This window comes from Mesocricetus auratus, unplaced genomic scaffold (assembly GCF_017639785.1).
Source record: "Mesocricetus auratus isolate SY011 unplaced genomic scaffold, BCM_Maur_2.0 Super-Scaffold_100011, whole genome shotgun sequence".
NCBI lineage: Eukaryota > Metazoa > Chordata > Mammalia > Rodentia > Cricetidae > Mesocricetus > Mesocricetus auratus.
This window is the reverse complement of record NW_024429195.1, coordinates 63,784,686-63,804,825: the sequence shown is the minus strand read 5'-3', so window position 1 is coordinate 63,804,825 and position 20,140 is coordinate 63,784,686. Positions and strand designations below refer to the sequence as shown.

The 20,140-nt window shown below is 38.2% G+C and overlaps 1 protein-coding gene across 2 annotated transcripts in view; it reads right to left on the bottom strand.

Moving 5' to 3' along the window:
- Tmtc2 (transmembrane O-mannosyltransferase targeting cadherins 2) overlaps positions 1-20,140 on the bottom strand; it is a 356,561-nt gene that overhangs the window by 151,536 nt on the left and 184,885 nt on the right. For both annotated transcript variants that reach the window (XM_005068036.4, XM_021225985.1), the window contains exon 4: positions 8,420-8,534. In XM_005068036.4, the coding sequence (XP_005068093.1) occupies positions 8,420-8,534 (115 nt within the window). The remainder of the gene's footprint in view (positions 1-8,419; positions 8,535-20,140) is intronic.

Genomic DNA, 20,140 nt, shown 5'->3' with positions numbered 1-20,140 from the left:
ACCATAGGATACCCTTTAGTTTTTAGCATGCTAATATAATATACATTATCAAAAGAAAGAGAGTAATTCCCATGCAAACTGCTCAAACTTTCATCCTCTCCACTGCCTGTGAATATACAATGAGGAAAACCCCATGCAAACACGGGTACACAAGGACTTATTCATCTGACTTTTATCTTTCTATTTGCATATAAGTCTACTGAACACTGATATTCAAGGCAGCTTTACACCAAGCACCTAGACACATCCAGATTCCTTCCTGAGATCCCCCCCCAAAAAAAACAGAATATCACTGAATTTGCCAAAATATACTTTCATGTTACACACAATTTACAGTTTTAACTCATGGCCATCTGATTTATAATACCATGAAAACTGAAACATAAAAATCTTCACAAAGCAACTCTGGGAATCCGTTTGCCACCAAAAATTCTCTACCATTGGAGGCCAAGTCTTCTGCTTAGGCAAGCTCTGGCCATCTTCCTCTATCCCTGTGCCTTCACACTCCAAAGAACCTTGGCAGGAATTCCTGCTGTGACCTATAGATATTTGGCCACTTTATTTTTCTCCTTATATCAATCAAGCGGCACTTCTCAGGTGCCAAGATTTACTTCTGCAGTTATGCCATGGTATGTCACCAACTATATTCCACAATCTGTCTTCTGAACTCACAAAGGTTCTCAAAATTTAGCCCTGAACACTCAAAAAGACCAATGCAAGCACAAGCCGAGATTGAGCAGGAAGTGAGGTGAGACCATAAAGTTAAAGTCCTCCTCTAGTGACATATTCCCTGCAATAAGGTTCCATGTCCTATCTGTTCCACATACCTCCTAAAATATCTGCAGAATGTGAACATATGTGGAAATAAGGTCATTACAGAAGTAATTAAATAACAAGGAACCATCTTGCTTGAGTATAATGGGCATTTTTGTAACGGGATGGTCATGTAAGAATATGGTTGAGCAGCAAAGATTCCCAGCAATGTAGTTGGAAGCTTTTAGCATTCTGCCTGGCCCCCCTGGACCAGTTTCTTTCCCACCTGCCAGGTCCCCACCACCACTTATGAAATAATCACTCAAAGGCTAATATATTATATATATACAATTGTCTGGCCAGTGGCTCATGGATTCTTACTGGCTAGCTCTACCTATAAGATAACCCATTTCTAATATTCTATATTGTACCATGAGGCTCATGGCTTGTTACCTCACATCTGGCTTCCCCTGAGGCTACCTGGTATCTCCACATCTCCTCCTTCCTTCTCTCTGCATCTTTGTTTGAATTCCCACCTCACTATATTCTGCCTGTCCACTGGTTGAAACAGCTTTATTCATCAACCAATAAAAGCAATGCATATTCACAGCATAGAGAAGGACATCCCATATCACGGCAAATCACAGAAGGCGGCAAGAAACATGCCTACTAAGACCATCAGAGGAATATGGTCCTCATCCTAGTTGAATGTGAACTTATGAGACCATAAAACTGCATTTTTAAAATCTATTTCATTTAAGTACTTTGCCATAAATAAGTATAGCCATACATAACAAAAGAATGCATGAACCAATACTAATATAAATGTACAGTTCCTCAGTAGATATGTGAATGAAGACGTGTTTTTGTTAGCGTGCTTTTTTGAAACACAGTTCTACAAAGCAGACTCATGTCATACTTGCTATGTTTTAGAAGAGGATACTAAACTCCTAATCCTCTGCTTCCATCTCCTGAGTGCTAGGATTAAAGTAGTACACGATCACACTTAGTAAGGAGGTTATTTATAAGACAGAATTATCTAGTGCCTGATCAAAATACATCTTTCAGAGAATATGGATATGAATACCTAGTACTAGTCATAGGATTTTTTTCTACTCTCATAGATATTCCATGACTTATCTCAGTAAATATAGTCAGAAATCTTCTGTAAGACTGAAATAGTGAAGCCATTGCCATAACACCAAGAAGCTGACTATAAGAGGTGAGGCTATGTGGTAGAATATTATTTTAAGGTGTGTGGCATTTGTTTATGCTGCAGCTGTTTAACTCGCTGTTAACTCATTGCTTGTCTAAACACTTGATCTAATAAAGAGCTGAACTTTCAATAGTGAGGCAGGATCAAGGATAGGCAGGGCTGGCAGGCAGAGAGGATAAATAGAAGGAGAACCGAGAAGGGGCAAGAGCAGAGCAAGAGAACAAGGAGAAGAGGACTTCAGGGGCCAGCCACCCAGCCACCCAGCCACCCAGCCACCCAGCCAGCCATGGAGTAAGGAGGAAAGTAAGATACACAAAAGAAAGAGAGATAAAAGCCCAGTGGTAAAAGGTAGATGGGTTAATAAGATAAGAAAAGCTGACTAAAAACAAGCCAAGGTAAGGCCGGATACTCATAACTAAGAATAAACCTCTGTGTATTTATTTGGGGGGTGGGTAGTGGGCCCCTCAAAAAGCCGAAAGAGTAAAACATTGCATAACGCTACCATAATTTTCGCTATATGCAGAACTGACAGTCATGCTTTATTATATGTTATAGTATTAATCCATTCTTAATGTGTTTGGAAGTCTTACTTTCTGAGGTAGCTGCTGATCAAATACTCTTTTGACATAGTGAGAGATGACATTTTTTCTCCTGACTTTAAATTAAGACTGTAGTAATTGAATTGCAATATTAAACATCTTGCCATCAATCCAGGACTAAATCCCACCTGCCTGCAGTGTTTTAATCTTTAATATATTGCTACATCCAGTATATTAATTCCAAGAAATGCAAGTATTTGTATTCATAAGTATGACTTGTCTATTGTGGTTTCTGATTTATTCTTTCTTGTTAGAGGCTTATTTTCATTTCTGGGTGAAGCTGGAATATCATCCTTTCATATGTGTGTATTTAATTTTGCCCAGTTTTACCTTCAGTATAATATAGCTTTCTAAAAATAAGAAATGTAATTAGTAAAGAAATTCTGTCTTCCTTGAGGATATGGAAGAAGCCACTTGCAAAATGCCTTGACTTGGTTCTTTCCTAAGAAAAATTGTAATATGTTTCTTGAATGTTCCCAAGGTGTTTAATGCAGATTCCATTTTATTCTTTAGCCAAAACAGACCAGGTGTATTTCCCCAAGAAAAAATTTGCAGAACCTTTATGTGTTTACTATTGTGTTATTTTAAGCGTTCAGATGTCTGTTCATAACGCTACTACTTTACTCCTTTCTAAAGGCTGGTGTGAGATATTCTATTCTGTACAAAATCACCCCTGCCTGCCCATTGCTCTCCAAATTCTAGTTCATTGATATTTTCTGTTTACTTCCCTTGAATCTAAAAGTTGTTTTCTTTCTCCTTTTCAAGTTTCACAGGTGGGATACTTAAATTCTAACAACATTGGAAAAAAGACAAAAATCTCAATTATCTTCAAACATCGTCTCTACATTAGGAAAAATAATCAAAAATTGACTATACTGTCTTAAATTTATTATGTGCTTCTGAAACTGAATGAATAACGAAAACTTCAGTGTTTCACTGAATCACCTGTTAAAAAGAAAAGAAAAGACTACCTGAGACAAATCTATACCAACGTTGAAAGCACATCAACTATTTTTCAGCAAAAGGTGAGTCATGCGGTTAAAAGGTTGAAAGACAACCCTGTACTAATGAAATGTGATAATGAAAATCACTGAACAATATCACGAGGGTTTTGTCTCTGGAAATAAGTTATACCCTAAAATAAAAGCCAACATGCAAACACAGATCTGGTAAAATTAGTTTAAAATAATTTCTTGGGTAAAACATGCAACTTTAACAATTTGCAAATATGAAGAAACAGTTGACTATAAGCTATGTTACATGCTATTGTTTTCTGTTAAGTATAGGACGAAATGGCCTTAAACTTCACACAACATGACTATTGTCTATAATCATGGGCTGATCTTGTATCACATGTGATAATGAACAGATATGTAAATGCTTTTGAAGTATTTCTTGAAAGCAGATCTTGGCACTGACATGCAGTCCTGCTACCAATACAACCATGTTTTTATGACAGAAGATCAGTAAAGTCAGTACCTGTGATAACAGTAACTTGCTGTAGTCTATCATATTTAATTCCAAATAGTTTATTCTTATCTCTAAAGGTGATTTGAATTATTTCTTTTTGGAACTTGAAATATGCATATTGAAGGTTTTGTCTGGGCCAGTCCTCATCTCATGCCTTTCCGCTAAAAGTGCAAGTGTAGAAATGATATAGAGTCAGAAGAACACATGTTCAAACGACAGCCCATCGTGTGTGTGACCTTCGCTATCTTTAGGTCTCACCTTCCTCATTCTTTTACTCCACATAAAAGAACTAAAAAAAAAGAGCGCTGTCACACACTTCTGCCACTGCGGGGAGGGGCCCTGGACATTTTCAAACATCATTTCATAAAACAGAATATAACCCTGTATATATAGCTCTCTGATATCATTTTATAGCATTCCTGAGCACGCACGCACACAAACACACACACACACACACACAAAATTCTCAAACTTTTGCAATCTCTTAAGGCAATGTTTATTCAACTTCAGACATAACTCCATATCCCTCGGGCTCTTCTTACTTAATATTTTCCAAACCACCTTTTCCCCTCTATTCTTACACAAACCAAGATTCAGTTGTGCTAGTTAAAACCATTGGTTAGTATTTTTAAATATGAGCATAAAAATAAAATTACAGGAATTAATGACAAGATTAGCTCTGATCACCTAGAATTGTATCTGGTAGAGGGGGGATCACTTCAGCAATTGCTATTTAAATTTTAATGTAGTCATGAATGCCTGCAGATTATATTATTAGTAAAAAGTTCAATTGCCATGAATGGTTTCTGCTAATTTACAATGCAAGTGGAAAATGGACATAATGAACACTTAGGATTCCCAAAACTTCATTAGGAAACATAGGTATTTCATTCCAACTTATAAATGTCCATTAATTTCAATTGGTCAACATAAAACATCTCCCTCACCCTTGTCATGGGTGCCTGAGCCTGGGTTGTCATGCACAGTGGTCAAGTGTTAGTACTGAGCATCACATCTCCTGGTAGAATTACAAAGCATCCTTGAGAAGACTCCTGACTGATGATAGGAAAAGTCCTCGGTGTGTTGCTGGTGCCAGAAAGGAGTACCATTAGGTTAGCTTTTCTAAAAACACTGAGAAAATCAAGTTTTGTTTTTTGAGTTTTATTAGTGTTATTTTTTCCTGTGAAAAGCTGATTTAAAACAAGAAGTAACCCCTGAACATCAGTGAAAAGTATGCAAAGAAACAGCTTATACAAATCAAAAGAAAAATTCATTTTCCTTTTGATACTTTAATAGTTTCTAGACTGTTCACAGAAAAATGGTGTTTTACTAATAAAAACAAATAGAAAAAGGTTTGATACTGTAGCTACTAAGTATGTATATATATTTTATTTATTTATATCATGTTATAAAATTATCTTATTTCATTTTATTTATACTTGATTTTAAGTCACAGAACAAAATAACAATTTTGAAAAACAATACTTATTGGACTCTAGTCAACGAGGTAAGTTATATAGTCCACTCTTTCCTAGACATTGCAGACATGTTTTAGTGAAATCTATGCTTCTTCATCCACTCAGATAGTCACATGCCATTTTCAAAATATACGCAACTTTGTGTTGTACATAGAAATTATTTCAGCTATTTGAATTAGGTTGAAAATCAAAGAATAACCAGTTCTTCAAGGAGGACAATTCAGTAAAACTTTGGGAGCACTACTCATACACTTTCTCTGTTATACAGGCACCCACGAATCCTTATAAGATGAACACTTTAAATTACACATTAGGTGGTATGCTGGCTAGTTTTAAGTTAACTTGAAAAAGGTTAGAGTCATCTAGAATAGTATACACCAACTGAGAAAATGCCTCCTTAAGACTGATCTATAGGCAAGCCTGTAGAGCATTTTCTGAATTAGTGATTGATGGGATAAGGCCCTGCCCATGTGGATATAGTCATACTCGGGCTAGTGGTTCTTGGTTCCAAAAAATAGGATGAGCAAGCCATGAGAGGTAGGTCAGTGAGCAGCACTCCTCCGTGGCCTCAGGATCAGCTCCTGCCTCCAGGTCTCTGCCCTGTTTTGAGTTCCTGTCCTGGCTTCCTTCAATTATGAACTATGATGTGGAAATGAAAGCCAAATAAACACTTTCCTTTCTGATTTGCCTTTTGTTCCTTGTGTCCCATCGCAGCAATAGAAACTCTAGCTGAGATGGGCAGGGTTTGGCTAATAGAATGGTTTTATGTTATCAGTAAAGCATAAGATGGCATAAAATGTATTGGCTTTAAACTCCTGCCCAACAGGTGCCACCGATGAGTAAGTGCCTTATTAACCTGTTGCCTTTGTGACTGAAGATACAGCATCATGGAGAAATACTTGCCTAGCACATACCAGATTATAAGAATGATACTTGACACTGGGAAGAATAATTAACCAGAGGCTATAGATGTGGCCAACAGAGAAAATAAATTCAATGCGGAAGCAGTAATTGGCCAGCTAACTTACTTCTCTTTATATACAAGAAAAACACTCTACACCATCTATAAGGCAAAAGATCCTTTAAAAATGTATCTATATCCATCTACCTATCTATCATCTATATTAATGTGTACATACATAGAGATAGCATATGTACACAAACATGTTAGAACTGATACGGTCCTTTTTATGAAATAAAACTACTACATCAGTAATAAAGTCATAAAATCACTTAAATGAAGAAGTCATGAGATGCTGTAAGAGGATCTAAGTATATTCATTCAATATTTCATAAAGAAAAAGATGCACACTCCAATTACTTCAAGGAAATAGATGAAGATGTACTTCATGAATCACATCAGTGAGAGAGGCAGACTGTACAAAGGTTTTACTATATGAGAAGAAATGCTAGGTAATAAGGGAGAAAGGTACACTTAATGTGAGCCCACACAAAATCCTCCTGCTGATACACTCGTATCAGACAGCAACAGATTTGCATTCCAGTGTTATAAGTCTAGGAGGGGGAAGTCAGTGTAAGCATCAGAACACAACTCTACAGAGCTTCTGTTTTACTATAAATGACTACCTCTCTCTCTATTATTATCTTTAATAACATGTTGTATCAATACTTTTAGACTAAACCATCAAATAGATTTAGAAAGCAAGAACATAAATGCATACAAAAATTTAAGCTTATGAGTGTTTGATACCTTATTATGCAATATTCATAAAACACAAGAAACAGGTGTCAAATTTTGACTAAGCGTGGTGACTTTCTTATAAGAAACTGGTCTTCCATGAGTCCGTAGGTGTTACACAGTCCTACCCACTCTGCCTAGAATTTCATCCACTAAGGCATATGGCTTCATGAGTCATTCAGAGAAAACTTTCCAGGGTGAATGCAGACAAAAAGACAGATGATAACAGGGAGGTGGGGAGGAGAGGGACAGGACATGAGACTTAGCAAGACTGAGAAAAGCCAGGATGTCACACGCTTAAAGCTCCAAGAGCCATCTTCTACATGCCTCAGAGTCCCACTGAGAACAGAGAAAGACCAGAACACTTAAACTGCTGCAAATTACCAAACACCACCAAGGACCTATTTCTAACTCTCCCTGCATCTCAGAAACCCCAGGAGTTTCCAGCTACAGGAGTCAAAAAATCAGAAACTCTTCCATCTATTACATATAAAAATGCCCAAAATGTAAACGACAATGGAAAGGATTCAAATTTAGTTTCCATTTACCAACTCAAACATACAATGCCTCTTGGAAACTTCCATTCACAAGGTAAAGCTGATTTAGCTCTTGAGATTTTTTTCAAACTCAATATTGAAGGATATTTCAAATTACACTGTTCCACAAATTTTCCTATAATCATGAGTCTCTTTGAAGAAATGGACATGCTTGATGATAAAGAAGAAATGGTACCCAGCATCTAGAATCTTTCTGCTATCTTCCAGGGTGACCATAAATTCTACACATACTTTGACATAATCAAGGTTTTAGGGAAAGAAAGATACGTCATTTAATATTCAATGTGGCATTTACATATGTCACATTAAAGGCTTACTTTTGAAATTCTATATTTATTCATCTCAGTTTGAGTAGAATACGTATTTTTAAGTACAATACACATACCAATTCTTTGTTATATGGCATAGTATTTCAAAAAATTCAACCATACACCAATATATATCTAAATATAGGTGATATGGCCTCAAAAAGGGAAATCAAAAATACCATTCACTTATTGATCTGAGAGGTCTAATTGAAAAAAGGGAACAAATTTTATTTCAGAAAAACAGATACCAACATCTCTATTCCCATTAGCTAACTCAATAGTCCCTCTCACAGCAGGCTTCAAACATGAACCTAAGGAGAGAAAGTACGGCATACTCACAAATTATACAGCATGTCGGCCATGTTGCTGCGGTAGTACAAAGCATTTCTATAGGCGCCTTCAGCTTCAGCAATCTTACTCTGACTCTTCAGCACGTTTCCAAGGTTACCCCATGCTGGCAAAAAGAAAAAGAAGTATTCAGGCTGAGTGTCAATCCAGTTATATACGACATAATATTCATCCATCAAGAAGGACCACAGGAGGTGGAGGGATCCCTCATACAACATTTTACGGGGAAAATTTATTTCCTCTATACTCTAAAATTTCATCAAGCCAGGAGATTAAATACATTGGACATCTAAAATAATTAAAGCAATCATTATGGCTCAAAGCTGATTCACACACATAGTTCATCACAGAGCCAAGAACAATGTTATCTTAAGATCACGTACAAAGACTCCATGTACTTTCAAGTTTCCGTAGGGGTCTTCGTGGTCTGAAATTACTGCATACATACTGGACTGGAAAGCAGTAAGACACCATCTTAAAATAAACCAAGATTTCATCCAACTATGACGGAACTGATAAATGACCTAGAACACTTGAAGATGAAAAGCACAAGAAAAGTAAACAAGATTGAAGCTACAAGGAGCCTTCATATGCGTCAGAACATATCAGTAGAATGCTACACTGCTGAGCATAATTAAGCATACAAGATTAGAAAAGGGAGAGTACTGAGTCTAATAGTAGATGTTTTCCTAAGCAGGAAGATGGAGATGAGAAGGCTTGTGCCCACTGAAAGTGTGATTACTGACTATACTGGAAGAACCAAAGGTGTCTAAAGCATCAGTTTTTATGCCTTAAAAACATGGCGAATCTTTCACTGTCAATTTTCCCTAACTTAATACTCCTCAGTTAACCTTAGCTACTAAATATAATGTCCTTTCATTATCTAGAGAGAAAAACTGACCTGCCACATTGCAAATGCTTCCGCGGCAAAAAGAAGACACCGAACTCATAATTATCTTTCAACAAATAGGACCACATGTCTTGTTTCGTGCTTGACATGTGACATCTCATAAACTCTCATAACACAGACCTATATGTGAAATTTTTGACACTTATTCTGCAGATGGGGAAGCATTAAAGAATGTTGCAGGTTAATTCTGAAGCATAAATTCTGATCCAAAACTGATTAACCTAAGCCTATCCTATCCTCTAATTAACATTCTCATACTAGATGCCCCTTTAGCTGCAAAGCAACATTCATACACGTTGAAGTGCTCCACAGCATCTGGAGATCACAGAAGATTTTAGCATTTAATTTAAAAAAGAAACATTAGAAATATTATCAAATAAACTAATAATTTGAAAATAGGAAATGAGAACAGAAAAACAATAAGTCACATTATAATTTAATAGACAATAACACTATATATATATTTTTAACTACTGTCCTTCATCTTCAAATTAATATAGTGTGGCCCTGCAGAAATTTCTAATACTTAGCCTTGTTTTCAAGTCACTTCATCCCTCTCAAGGTTCTGCTTCAATCAGGGATTAGTAAAATATATTACATTGAATTTGCTCTTGAAAACACATACAAATATTAATTAACCCAATAAAAATGCAACTAAACCACACCATCAAACAACATTGCTAGAGAAATTGCAGCCAAGACATACTAATTGGGAATATTTTAAGATATATTCCCATAGAAATTAATGCACTTTTCATTAAGTGCTTATGTCTTAATTAAACAATAGCTAACAACTGTCCCTCTGATCAATGGCAGGCATAACTAGCTATAGATCCAGAATGTATGGTTACACATTTGGTTGTATGTTCATTTACTCCATCACAAATGTATTCTGATACCTATCAATTCCCTTTTATGCAAATAGCATTACTAGGATCAGGCCCACAGCATGGAAAACAATTCATTGAGGTAACAGTTACTTAGATAGTCAGATTGACTACACTGAGACACACCCAGATGTTACTAAAGCACACTCCTTATTCCTGTCACATGCCTCCTTTATAACTCTCTGCCCTGCCTCAGGCTGACAGCAACTGAAGCAGTAAGCATGGACTGAAACCTCTGATACTAGAAGTCAACATTTGACCTCTACAGTCATTCCAATGTTTACCTCAGCAATGAAAACCAAACACGCCATCCTCTTCCCAAGGAGTGATGCTAAACAGGAGTGTAATGTACAAGAAAGGCAGGGTTTAAACAGAAGTGATATAATTAAACTCCATTGCATGTGCTAGCTCCCAAGTCTGAAGACATGAATTTGATCCCTGGAGCCCATGTCATAGGAGAGAATAGATTCCTAATGAAATCACGAGCACGCACACATACACACACACACACACACACACACACACACACACACACACACACAGAGAGAGAGAGAGAGAGAGAGAGATACAGACATACAAAAAATTAAATATAATATATTCTATTTTACATACTGGTAAATACCACAAATAATAAGAGAATAAATTAAGTACGGCGGGGAAATCGGAGCACACTAAGAATTAAAGCATAAGCAGTTTTGTCCTGGAAAGGTTGGAGATTTCAGTACAGAAAACAGAATGATAAATGAACTTAATATTTTCCAACTACTAATAGTCCAGACAGGTGAATGGATGCAAAGAAGACAGGGTGAGGTCACAGTCACAGAGATGAACAGGATTCGACATACAGAGTAACTAAGCCACATCATGCAACCTGAAGTACATCTTATTTGAGTTCCTAGGATAGGGTTTCAGGGAAGGAGTGTTGTGACAGTTTATATTCTGAGGTGTCCACAGGATGGCTCTCACAAGAGGAAGAGAGGGAACTGCAGATGTGCGTCCTTTGCTAGTGTCCTTGACCGCAATGCAGGAGACCCTAGGTTGGATCCCTGGCGCTATACAAATCAGGTATGGCAGTATATGCCAGGAACCCCAGCAGGGGGGATGTGGAGGCAGGAGAAGCAGAAGTCCACGGCTGTCAGCAGCTATATAAAGTGAGTTCAAGGTTGTGTAGGTCATATGAGACCCCGACTCAAACAAAAGGGAAAAAAAAAAGAAACAACTCGGAACATGTATAATTCTGCCATCAAGAGAAGTGTTATGTTTATCTTGTGTGTGTGCAGGTGTATTTCTTCATGTTCATAAACATATGATTGGTTGTGACCAACTTTTTTTTATTTAATGTCTATACATGATTTCCTAATTGGAAAATTGTATTTTTTTAGACTTTTTATTTATATATTTAAATTAGGAACAAGCTTGCTTCACATGTCAGTCCCAGCTCCCTCTCCCTCCCCTCCATGCCCACTCCTCCCACCAGCCCCACACCCAATCCCCACTCCATTCCCCAGGGAGGGTAAGGCCCTCCATGGGGGATCTCTAGAGTCTGTCATTTTGTTCCGGGGAGGCCCCAGGCCCTCCCCAAAGTGTCCAGATTGAGAAAGTATCCCTCATTGTGGGATGGGTCCCCAAAGTCCATTTGTGTGCCAGGGATAAATACTGATCTACTACCCAAAAACCCGATAGATTGCCTGAGTCTCCTCACTGACACCCACATTCAAGTGGTTTGGATCAGTCCCATGCTGGCCTCTCAGCCATCAGTCTGGGGTCCAAGATCTCCCCCTTGTTCAGGTCAGCTGTTTCTCTGGGTCTCACCAGCCCAGTCTTGACCCCTTAGCTCATCACTCCTCCCTCTCTGTCACTGGGTTCCAGGAGTTCAGTTCAGTGTTTAGCTGTGGGTGTCTGCCTCTGCTTCTGTCTGTCACTGGATGGAGGTTCTAGGATGGTATGTAAGATAGTCGTCAAAATCATTATTAGGGAGGGGTGTTTAATGTAATCTCTCCACTACTGCTTAGTTTGCCAGTTGGTGTCATCCTTGTAAATCGCTGGAGATCTCACTAGTGCTAGATCTCCCCTCAAACCTAGAATGGCTCCCTCTATTATGGTATCTCTCATCCTGCTCTAGTCTATTCTTCCTGCAACTCAACCTTCCTGCTCCCCCATGTCCTCCCTCTCCCTTCCTATTGTCTCCCTCTTTTTCCTGGCTCCCTTTCCCCTCCCCCACCCTGTGCTCCCAATCTGCTCAGGAGATCTTGCCTCATTCCACCTTCTCTGGGGTACCATGTATATCACTCTTAGGGTCCTTCCTGTTTCCCTGCCTCTCTTGCAGTGGGATTGAAGACTGGCACTCCCCTGATTCATGTCTAAAAACCATATAGGAGTGAGTACATACCATGTTTGTCTTTTTGTGACTGGGTTACCTCACTCAGGATAGTTTCTTCTAGTGCCATCCATTTACCTGCAAATTTCAAGATTCCACTGTTTTTTCTGCTGAATAGTATTCCATTGTGTAAATGTGCCACATCTTCTCTATCCACTCTTCAGTTGAGGGACATCTAGGTTGCTTCCAGGTTCTGGCTATTACAAATTGTGCTGCTATAAAAATAGTGGAACAGATGTCCTTGTTGTATGAATGTGCATCTTTTTGGTATAGGAAAATTGTATTATTTAGGAAAGTCTTAATAAATCTGTATTGTTTTAGTTTGTGAGTATATAGTATATATTTACATGCCAGATTCTCATATTTATTTTGAAAATTAGAAATAAATCTGACTGATTTACAAGCATAAAAATGAATTTCTAACCTAATGTCAATATGTATAAAAATAAAAACAGGACTCCCCATTTCTCTCAACCATGTCTTTATGGAATTACATAGAAATATTTCTCTACAACTGACCCTTTTAAATAATTACATGAATTGCGCATCTCATATTTTCCCATTATTGCTTTGGACTTAGTGGGTTGCTCTTTAAAATCAATGATCAAAATAGGTTATTTTATATGAAAAAGGCTAAAACTGTATTTCTAAAATCAGATGTTATTTGTCCTATTGAAAATGTGTTCTATGTGTTACACTATCTGCAAACATGTAGTAAGAAATGAACATGTTTATCTGCCTGTGCTTTATACAGGTTAAATATTTGCAATTTCATTTTGCACGTGTTGACGGATTATATTGATTGTCAGGATTTAGAATCCCCATGGAGACGCACCTCAAGGGTGTCTGTGAGGGAGTTTCTAGACTGAGTTAACTCATGTGCGAACACCGCTCTTAAACATGGTCTATGCCATTTGATATATATGACTTCTATGTTGAATAATTAAAGAAAGAAATGAGTTGACCATCAGTGTTCATGCCTCTCTCCATCTTGACTTTGGATGTGATGTGACAAAGTGTCTCAACCTCCTATACCACCACAGGGACGGATGACCTCAAACAGAGCCAAAATCAACCCTTCCTTTCATCAGTTGCTTTTCTTGGGTGTTTTACCTCAGCAATGAGGAAATGTAAATAAGGAACACATGACAGCATCCAAAATTTCAGCGTTTTCTAGTAACTTTCTTTTCTTTTGCTTGAAAATTAAACATTTCAAAATCCCGACTATAATTTTAAAAAAAATCCCTCACAATTTTTAAATCTATTTGGTAGCCAGCCCAGTAATTTGTAGCCCAGATGACTCTATAACAGACTCTCTAGTTTAACATCCAAAGGATACCCTTTTGCTCAGAATGCATGAAAATACTAGTTTAAGAAATTTTTGAGTGCACATATTAACGGGTAGGAAAGTGAGGCGACTGTAAAGTCCACACACTGCAGGAGACTAGGCATCCCGGAAGGCAAGCTCTGAGGGAGAGCAGCAAGGTGTAAGGATGGCTTCCCTTGCATGCATCATCTGTCAATATCCATCAAATTAGCAGGTCGAATGGTGGAGGCCGAAATCAATACTAATTGCAAAATCACAGAAGATCTTAAAACTCAAAATAAGAAATGTCCAGTGATCAATATTATCTACAAAATCAACTGTGGTGCCTCATGGTTTCAAGCCTAACTCTTAAGAGAATTTGAAAGCTGAGGCAGGAGGGTTGCTTTGGTAGTGTAAGACCAGCTTGGGCTACACAGAGTTCCAGGCTAATCTAGATTGCAGAATGAAACCCTATCTCAAAACAATGACAGCAAAACTCAGAGGGACCTGTAAACCTAGCCATCTGGGAGGCAGAGGTCACAAGATGGAGAGTTTAAACCCTGCATCAGTAATTTAAGACTGTCTCAAAATAAAGCATGGCTAGGTTATTAGCTCGGTAGTAGATACTTCCTTAGCACAATCTCAAATAACACACACACACACACACACACACACACACACACACACACACACACACACACACAAAGACAGTGTTATCTTCAAGCTTTAGCAGTAAAGTTCACACTGTATATTTCCAACATTTAAGGAAATGGGGACAGAAAGACGGACAGCCTAGACTGCACACTAAGCATACTAAATGCTGGGCTACCCTGTACTATATGAAGACACATTATTCTGAAGGGGAGGCTATTCAGAGAGAAACTAAAAAAAAATCTAAATAGCTAGCATGGAAATGCCAAAAGCTTTTGAGACAGGAATAGGAAAGCAAAGGTACTTGCAGGCGTAACTTATACTTTAAACACATTTGAGAATCTAGCACAGAAGAAGGGAAATGGAGCCTGGAATGGAGCAAACCTAGGCAGTGGGACCCTGTCCTCAAAGGGAGGGGCGGGGCATTTTCCTTGTCTATGAAATAGTACTTTGTGGTACTATCATTTAAACTATACAAATACAGAAAGCAAACACATATTTTCTATAAATGATATCTGTAACAAACACATTTCTGTAAATGTTTAATTAAGGAAGAATAATGCAGCATTTTGCGGAAACAAACTATGTCAGTAAGAATAATTTAATTTCAGGCTTATTTTAATCAGAAGCTAAACAGTCTCAATTTCTTCAGAGCATAAACAATTATAAATATAGCCTAAGGAAATGTTAATTTCAGGACAGAAGAATTTTAAAAGTCCAGAAACATTTTAGAATATTGTCAGTAGTAACCAACAACTTCATCTATAAAACTATGGGGATATTTTATTTATGATTTATTAAAGATTACTTGAGGATTCAGAAAGCAAAGTCAGCTAAAAGGCATAGAAGCCAGGCACACAAATTTAATCCCAGCAGCCAGAAGCTAGGAGATGGTGGTACACACCTTTAGTCCTAGGACTCAGGATTAAGAGGTAGATGGATCTCTATGAGTCCAAGGCCACCCAGAGAAAGAGCTCACACAAAGATGATCTCAGCATCTGTAGTCACACACCTTTAATCCCAGCGTTAGGGAGTTATATAAGACAGAAGCAAGGTCTCAGTATCATGCATTCACACTCCAGCCACGTTAACAATAGGAACAACCCAGTCCTGTTAGAGGTAAGAGCTCTCTGGTAGCTTGGCTGCTTTGCTTGCCTGATCTTTACCTTGAACTCCAATATCTGTCTCTGGGTCATTTTATGTATTGTGTTACATAAAAACTTTTGGTCTATGTGCATTGCATCTTACTAGAGCTTTTGAGTTTTTGCCCCCCCCCCCCCAAAACTGTGTATTCATAGTCAGTAGATCTAGACAAAAGAGAAAATATATACATTGTTTTTTCTCTATTTATTCATTCATTCATTCATTCATTCATTTATTGATACAGAGTTTCACTTGGTACCACTGGCATGTCTGAAACTCATTAAATATATCAGGCTGGCCTTGACCTGACAGCTCTGCTTGCCTTTGTCAATGTATTGTTTCCTTCTTAAAGGAATGAAAGGTAGAGGCATTGGAAGCTCTGTGGTTACTCAATTCTAACAGGAAAATGCTTGCACTTGATTTTCTCAGGAACCAGATGTTTTTTAAAGAATCCTTACCAATAGTGTGGTCTCTCCCAGTGAATAAAAAAGTTCCATTTCTTCAGATTCCTGTTGTTGTTATTTGGGGGGGGGGGTTGTGTTTGTTTTATAGAGAGGGTTTCCCCCTACAGCCCTTGCTGTCCTGGAACTCAATGTATAGACCAGGCCGACCTCAAATTCAGAGATCCACTTGCCTCTGCTTTGGAGTACTGGGATTAAGGGCATGCACCATGAACACCCAGCTGGGTCCTATTATTTCATGTAGAGGCTAAGAAGATGAATACCCACACTATCCTATGGGAGCATTTATCTCCCATTAGACTCTGCGAGTTACCACCTTCCTTCTAATAAGGGTGTCAAAGTTTGTTCAGTGTTTTGTTGTGGTGGTATTTTTGTGGTTGAATATGCTATCATTCATTTTTTTGTCTATGGATTCACATTTATCTATAATATCTCTTAGTCTGTGATAACTGCCTTCTTGACAGGAAGTTTGTAAGTAGTTGGGTTTTGAACACAGACATGATAAGTATGAGATGCCTAAAGGTCCCAGAGAAGGAAAAGCTCTGCATTTAGCTGCTTTGTAATAAATTAAGAAATGCTTTTTGCAAGGAAGGAAGTATCAACAAAATGCTTTGCATTAAATAAAAAATGTCCATTAGAGCAATCATCACAGAAATTTCCCCCTAGTTAGCACAGAAATGCTAAAGTTATTGTGAAATTGCCAGTCTACAGTAGTCAACCATGTGCAGTAGTCTTTTTGTTATTATCAACCACCTCAAAATGAGACAGGACTTTCAGTTTACACCATCTAAGTCAGTATCATGTCTCCACCATCCAGATATAAAGCATAAATTAGCCACACAGTCACTGTGACAAACATCATCTATCCTCATTTGCATCCAATCAGCTAATGACTGGCAGCTGTCTACAGGATCCATGAGAAGGGCAGCAGTTTTAATTCATAATGGTTCATGAGGCTTAAAATCATATTCTGTAAGAACACATGGCGCCTGAAGTACTCGCAAATTTTCAAAAGCTTGCAAAGGAAGAACGAAAACAAACTCAATGTGTTGTCTCGGGAATCATTCTGAGATACTGGCTTTAAAGGGTTTCTAATCTTCTGCTAGACTTAAGCAATTTGAGGAATTGAAAGAAGTCTTTTTGCAGAAGATTCTTCCCCATCTCATAATTGCTGAGGAAGTAACTGAAGTCGGATTATAAGTGCTTTACAAATAGAAAGAAAGAAAAAAAAAACAAAAGCAAGAAACCTGGATTGAAAGAGCTTTGTTTGTTTTAAAATGGAAGCCCCTGTCATGGACAACAGTCCTGAAATACAAAATGAACTATATTCTGAGACCTACTAATCATGTTTGAGGGCATCCCCCAGTATCTGGTTCACCAATAGTAAAATACTTCACTTTTCCTCATTTTTGTGCTTACACATTCTACTTCTGAACTGAATATGAAAGTTGAAGACAATGACAGCAATATTTACTGTTCAATGTATCCTTTACTAAATGCTTCCTCTCTAGAAGGCACCGTCATTATTGTATATAAGGCATTTTTGTCATGCATGTGTAAGCGCACATATGTGGAAGCCTGAGGACAACTCCATGTGTCATTCTCAGGAGTACCATACATCATCTTTAAGATACCATTCCTCATTGACCTGAAAACTCAAGCAACCTGAAAATCAGTAACATCAGAGAATCATCCCTTATCTCCCATCACAAAGAAGACCACCACCCTGAAATTTGAAACCAAGTCAAAGCCAGAGGGGACCAGCAGAGGGGAGCTTCTCCAGAGCAGCACTGTGGGAGTCAGAAAACTACTAAGGAGGCTTCCTTTTCACTCTTACAGCTCTGATATGAGATGTCCTTTAGTATGCTGCAAATATGCGTTGCTTTTATTGGTTGATGAATGAAGCTGTTTCGACCAATGGGCAGGCAAAATATAGGTAGGCAGTAAATCCAAACAGTAGATGCAGAGAGAAGGAAGGCAGACTCAGGGAGACACTGGTTTAAACTCATAACCATCAGGCATCACAATAGTTAATGGTGACAATAATCAATGTGGTTACAAATGCTTCCAGTGCAGCAGAGACTGATATTTAGACCTTGGCATCCGAATATTGCCCAACCTATCTTTCAGAGTAATGGTATTTGGCTGGATATTTGACTTCCACAGATAATATTTCCCAGTCTTTCTCACACAAAGATGTAGCCAACAATCTCTGAGCAAATGAAGTATATGCACTTTCTTCAATATATCTTAGAGAGAATGGGTATACCCACACTCTACCCCTCCTCTCCCTCTCTTCCTGTCAGCTGAAGTGCTGATGTGTTAATGAGCCATCTTGGACCACATGGGCAGGGTGACCCATTGAGATGGCAGGAGAACAAACAAGGACAGAGATTCTGTCAGGCCATGGCGCCATCTTATCAGTTCCAAAGCTGCACGTACTGAGCTTGCCCCACGAAAGAATATAGCTTCTCTCTTCCTGAAGCCTCTCTTATCTTAGCCCTTTGTAATAGCAGCTTAGCATAAAATTTAGCCAAAAATTTTAATAAATCCCCAGAACAACACTGTGATTCAAGTAACATTCTGGGGGATTTTGTTTTAATTCCTTACAAGCATCAGTTTCGAATGACAAGAAAAATACACTGGCAACATACACTTCTTCTAACTTGTATAGACCACCAAAGTAAACCTAGCTGAAAAGCGTTCTGCAAAAACTGCGACTTTTTTTTACAAGTTTTTGCTTTGAGCACTACTTAGAAAAGCCCCTGATGAACTGCATGACATGGAGTAGCTCAAGCTCAACCCCTCCATTCCCATTAGAAAACTCTGCAACCCAGCTTGGAGTGATAGCTCAGTAATTAAGAGCACTTGCTGCTTCCGCAGATATGGGTTCTGCACATACAAAGGCAGGTCACACCTGTCTATAATTCCAGTACCAGGGAACTAGATGTCCATTTCTAGCCTCTGCAGTCACTAGACATGCACAGAGCGTATATAAATACAGGTACACATTCACATTCATGCACACACATAAAGAACGCTTTTCAAAACAGTCTCTGCAACTTACTAAAACTACTATTCAGAAATAATTCCTTGGCTTCTGTATGAATTGTGTATGCACTCAACGAACTCTTGGTTTGATGTGGGATAACTGGACAAGGATGCCAAAGTCACTTCTGAGAATCTTGATCTATAGAAATATATCCTGATTTATTAATAAGCCATTTCTTGCCCACTTGGAAGCGTTTTGCCCCTTTGATATTTTAGGATCTTGATGCTAAATTGTGTCAGAAATCCAAGATCAAATGTATATCACTAGCTCTAACTGAAAAGCTAAGTTAAAAATTACCTTGAAAAACTGAGGATTCTCAGGCACCACTTAGTGTGATACATTTCTGCACTCCAAACGCATCTTATTTCCTTTTTTCTCTTGCTTCCACCACTGACTACATTGTCTAAAATGTGACAACATCCTCTGGTTTACCATTTTGTGCTTAAAAAATAGATTCTGCTATGCCTGTCAATTTTGAGACTGGGTATTTTTATACAATAAAATCAATAAAGAAAGGTACAATCCATAGTCTTATTCTACAGTAAAAATTACTTAGGAAACCTTAAATTAAGAATGTACCAACTGCTTGCCAGCCAGAAGCATATTTCTTTAACCTCTACAAATTCTACAACGACCACACCTCTTCAAAAAAATTTTTTTTTATTTTTGGTTTTTCAAGACAGGATTTCTCTATGTAGCTTTGTAGACCAGACTGGCCTCGAAATCACAGAGACCTGCCTGCCTCTGCCTCCTGAGTGCTGGGATTAAAGGCATGCACCACCACCACCAGGCCCTCTTCAAATCTCACAGTGACCACACCTATACCTAAGGCACAAATTAATGAGACCCAGAGGCAATTCGCCTCCAAATCCTGTGGTCTCTCCTCAGGCAATGCCTGACAAACCAGCCTAGACTATATTTAAGT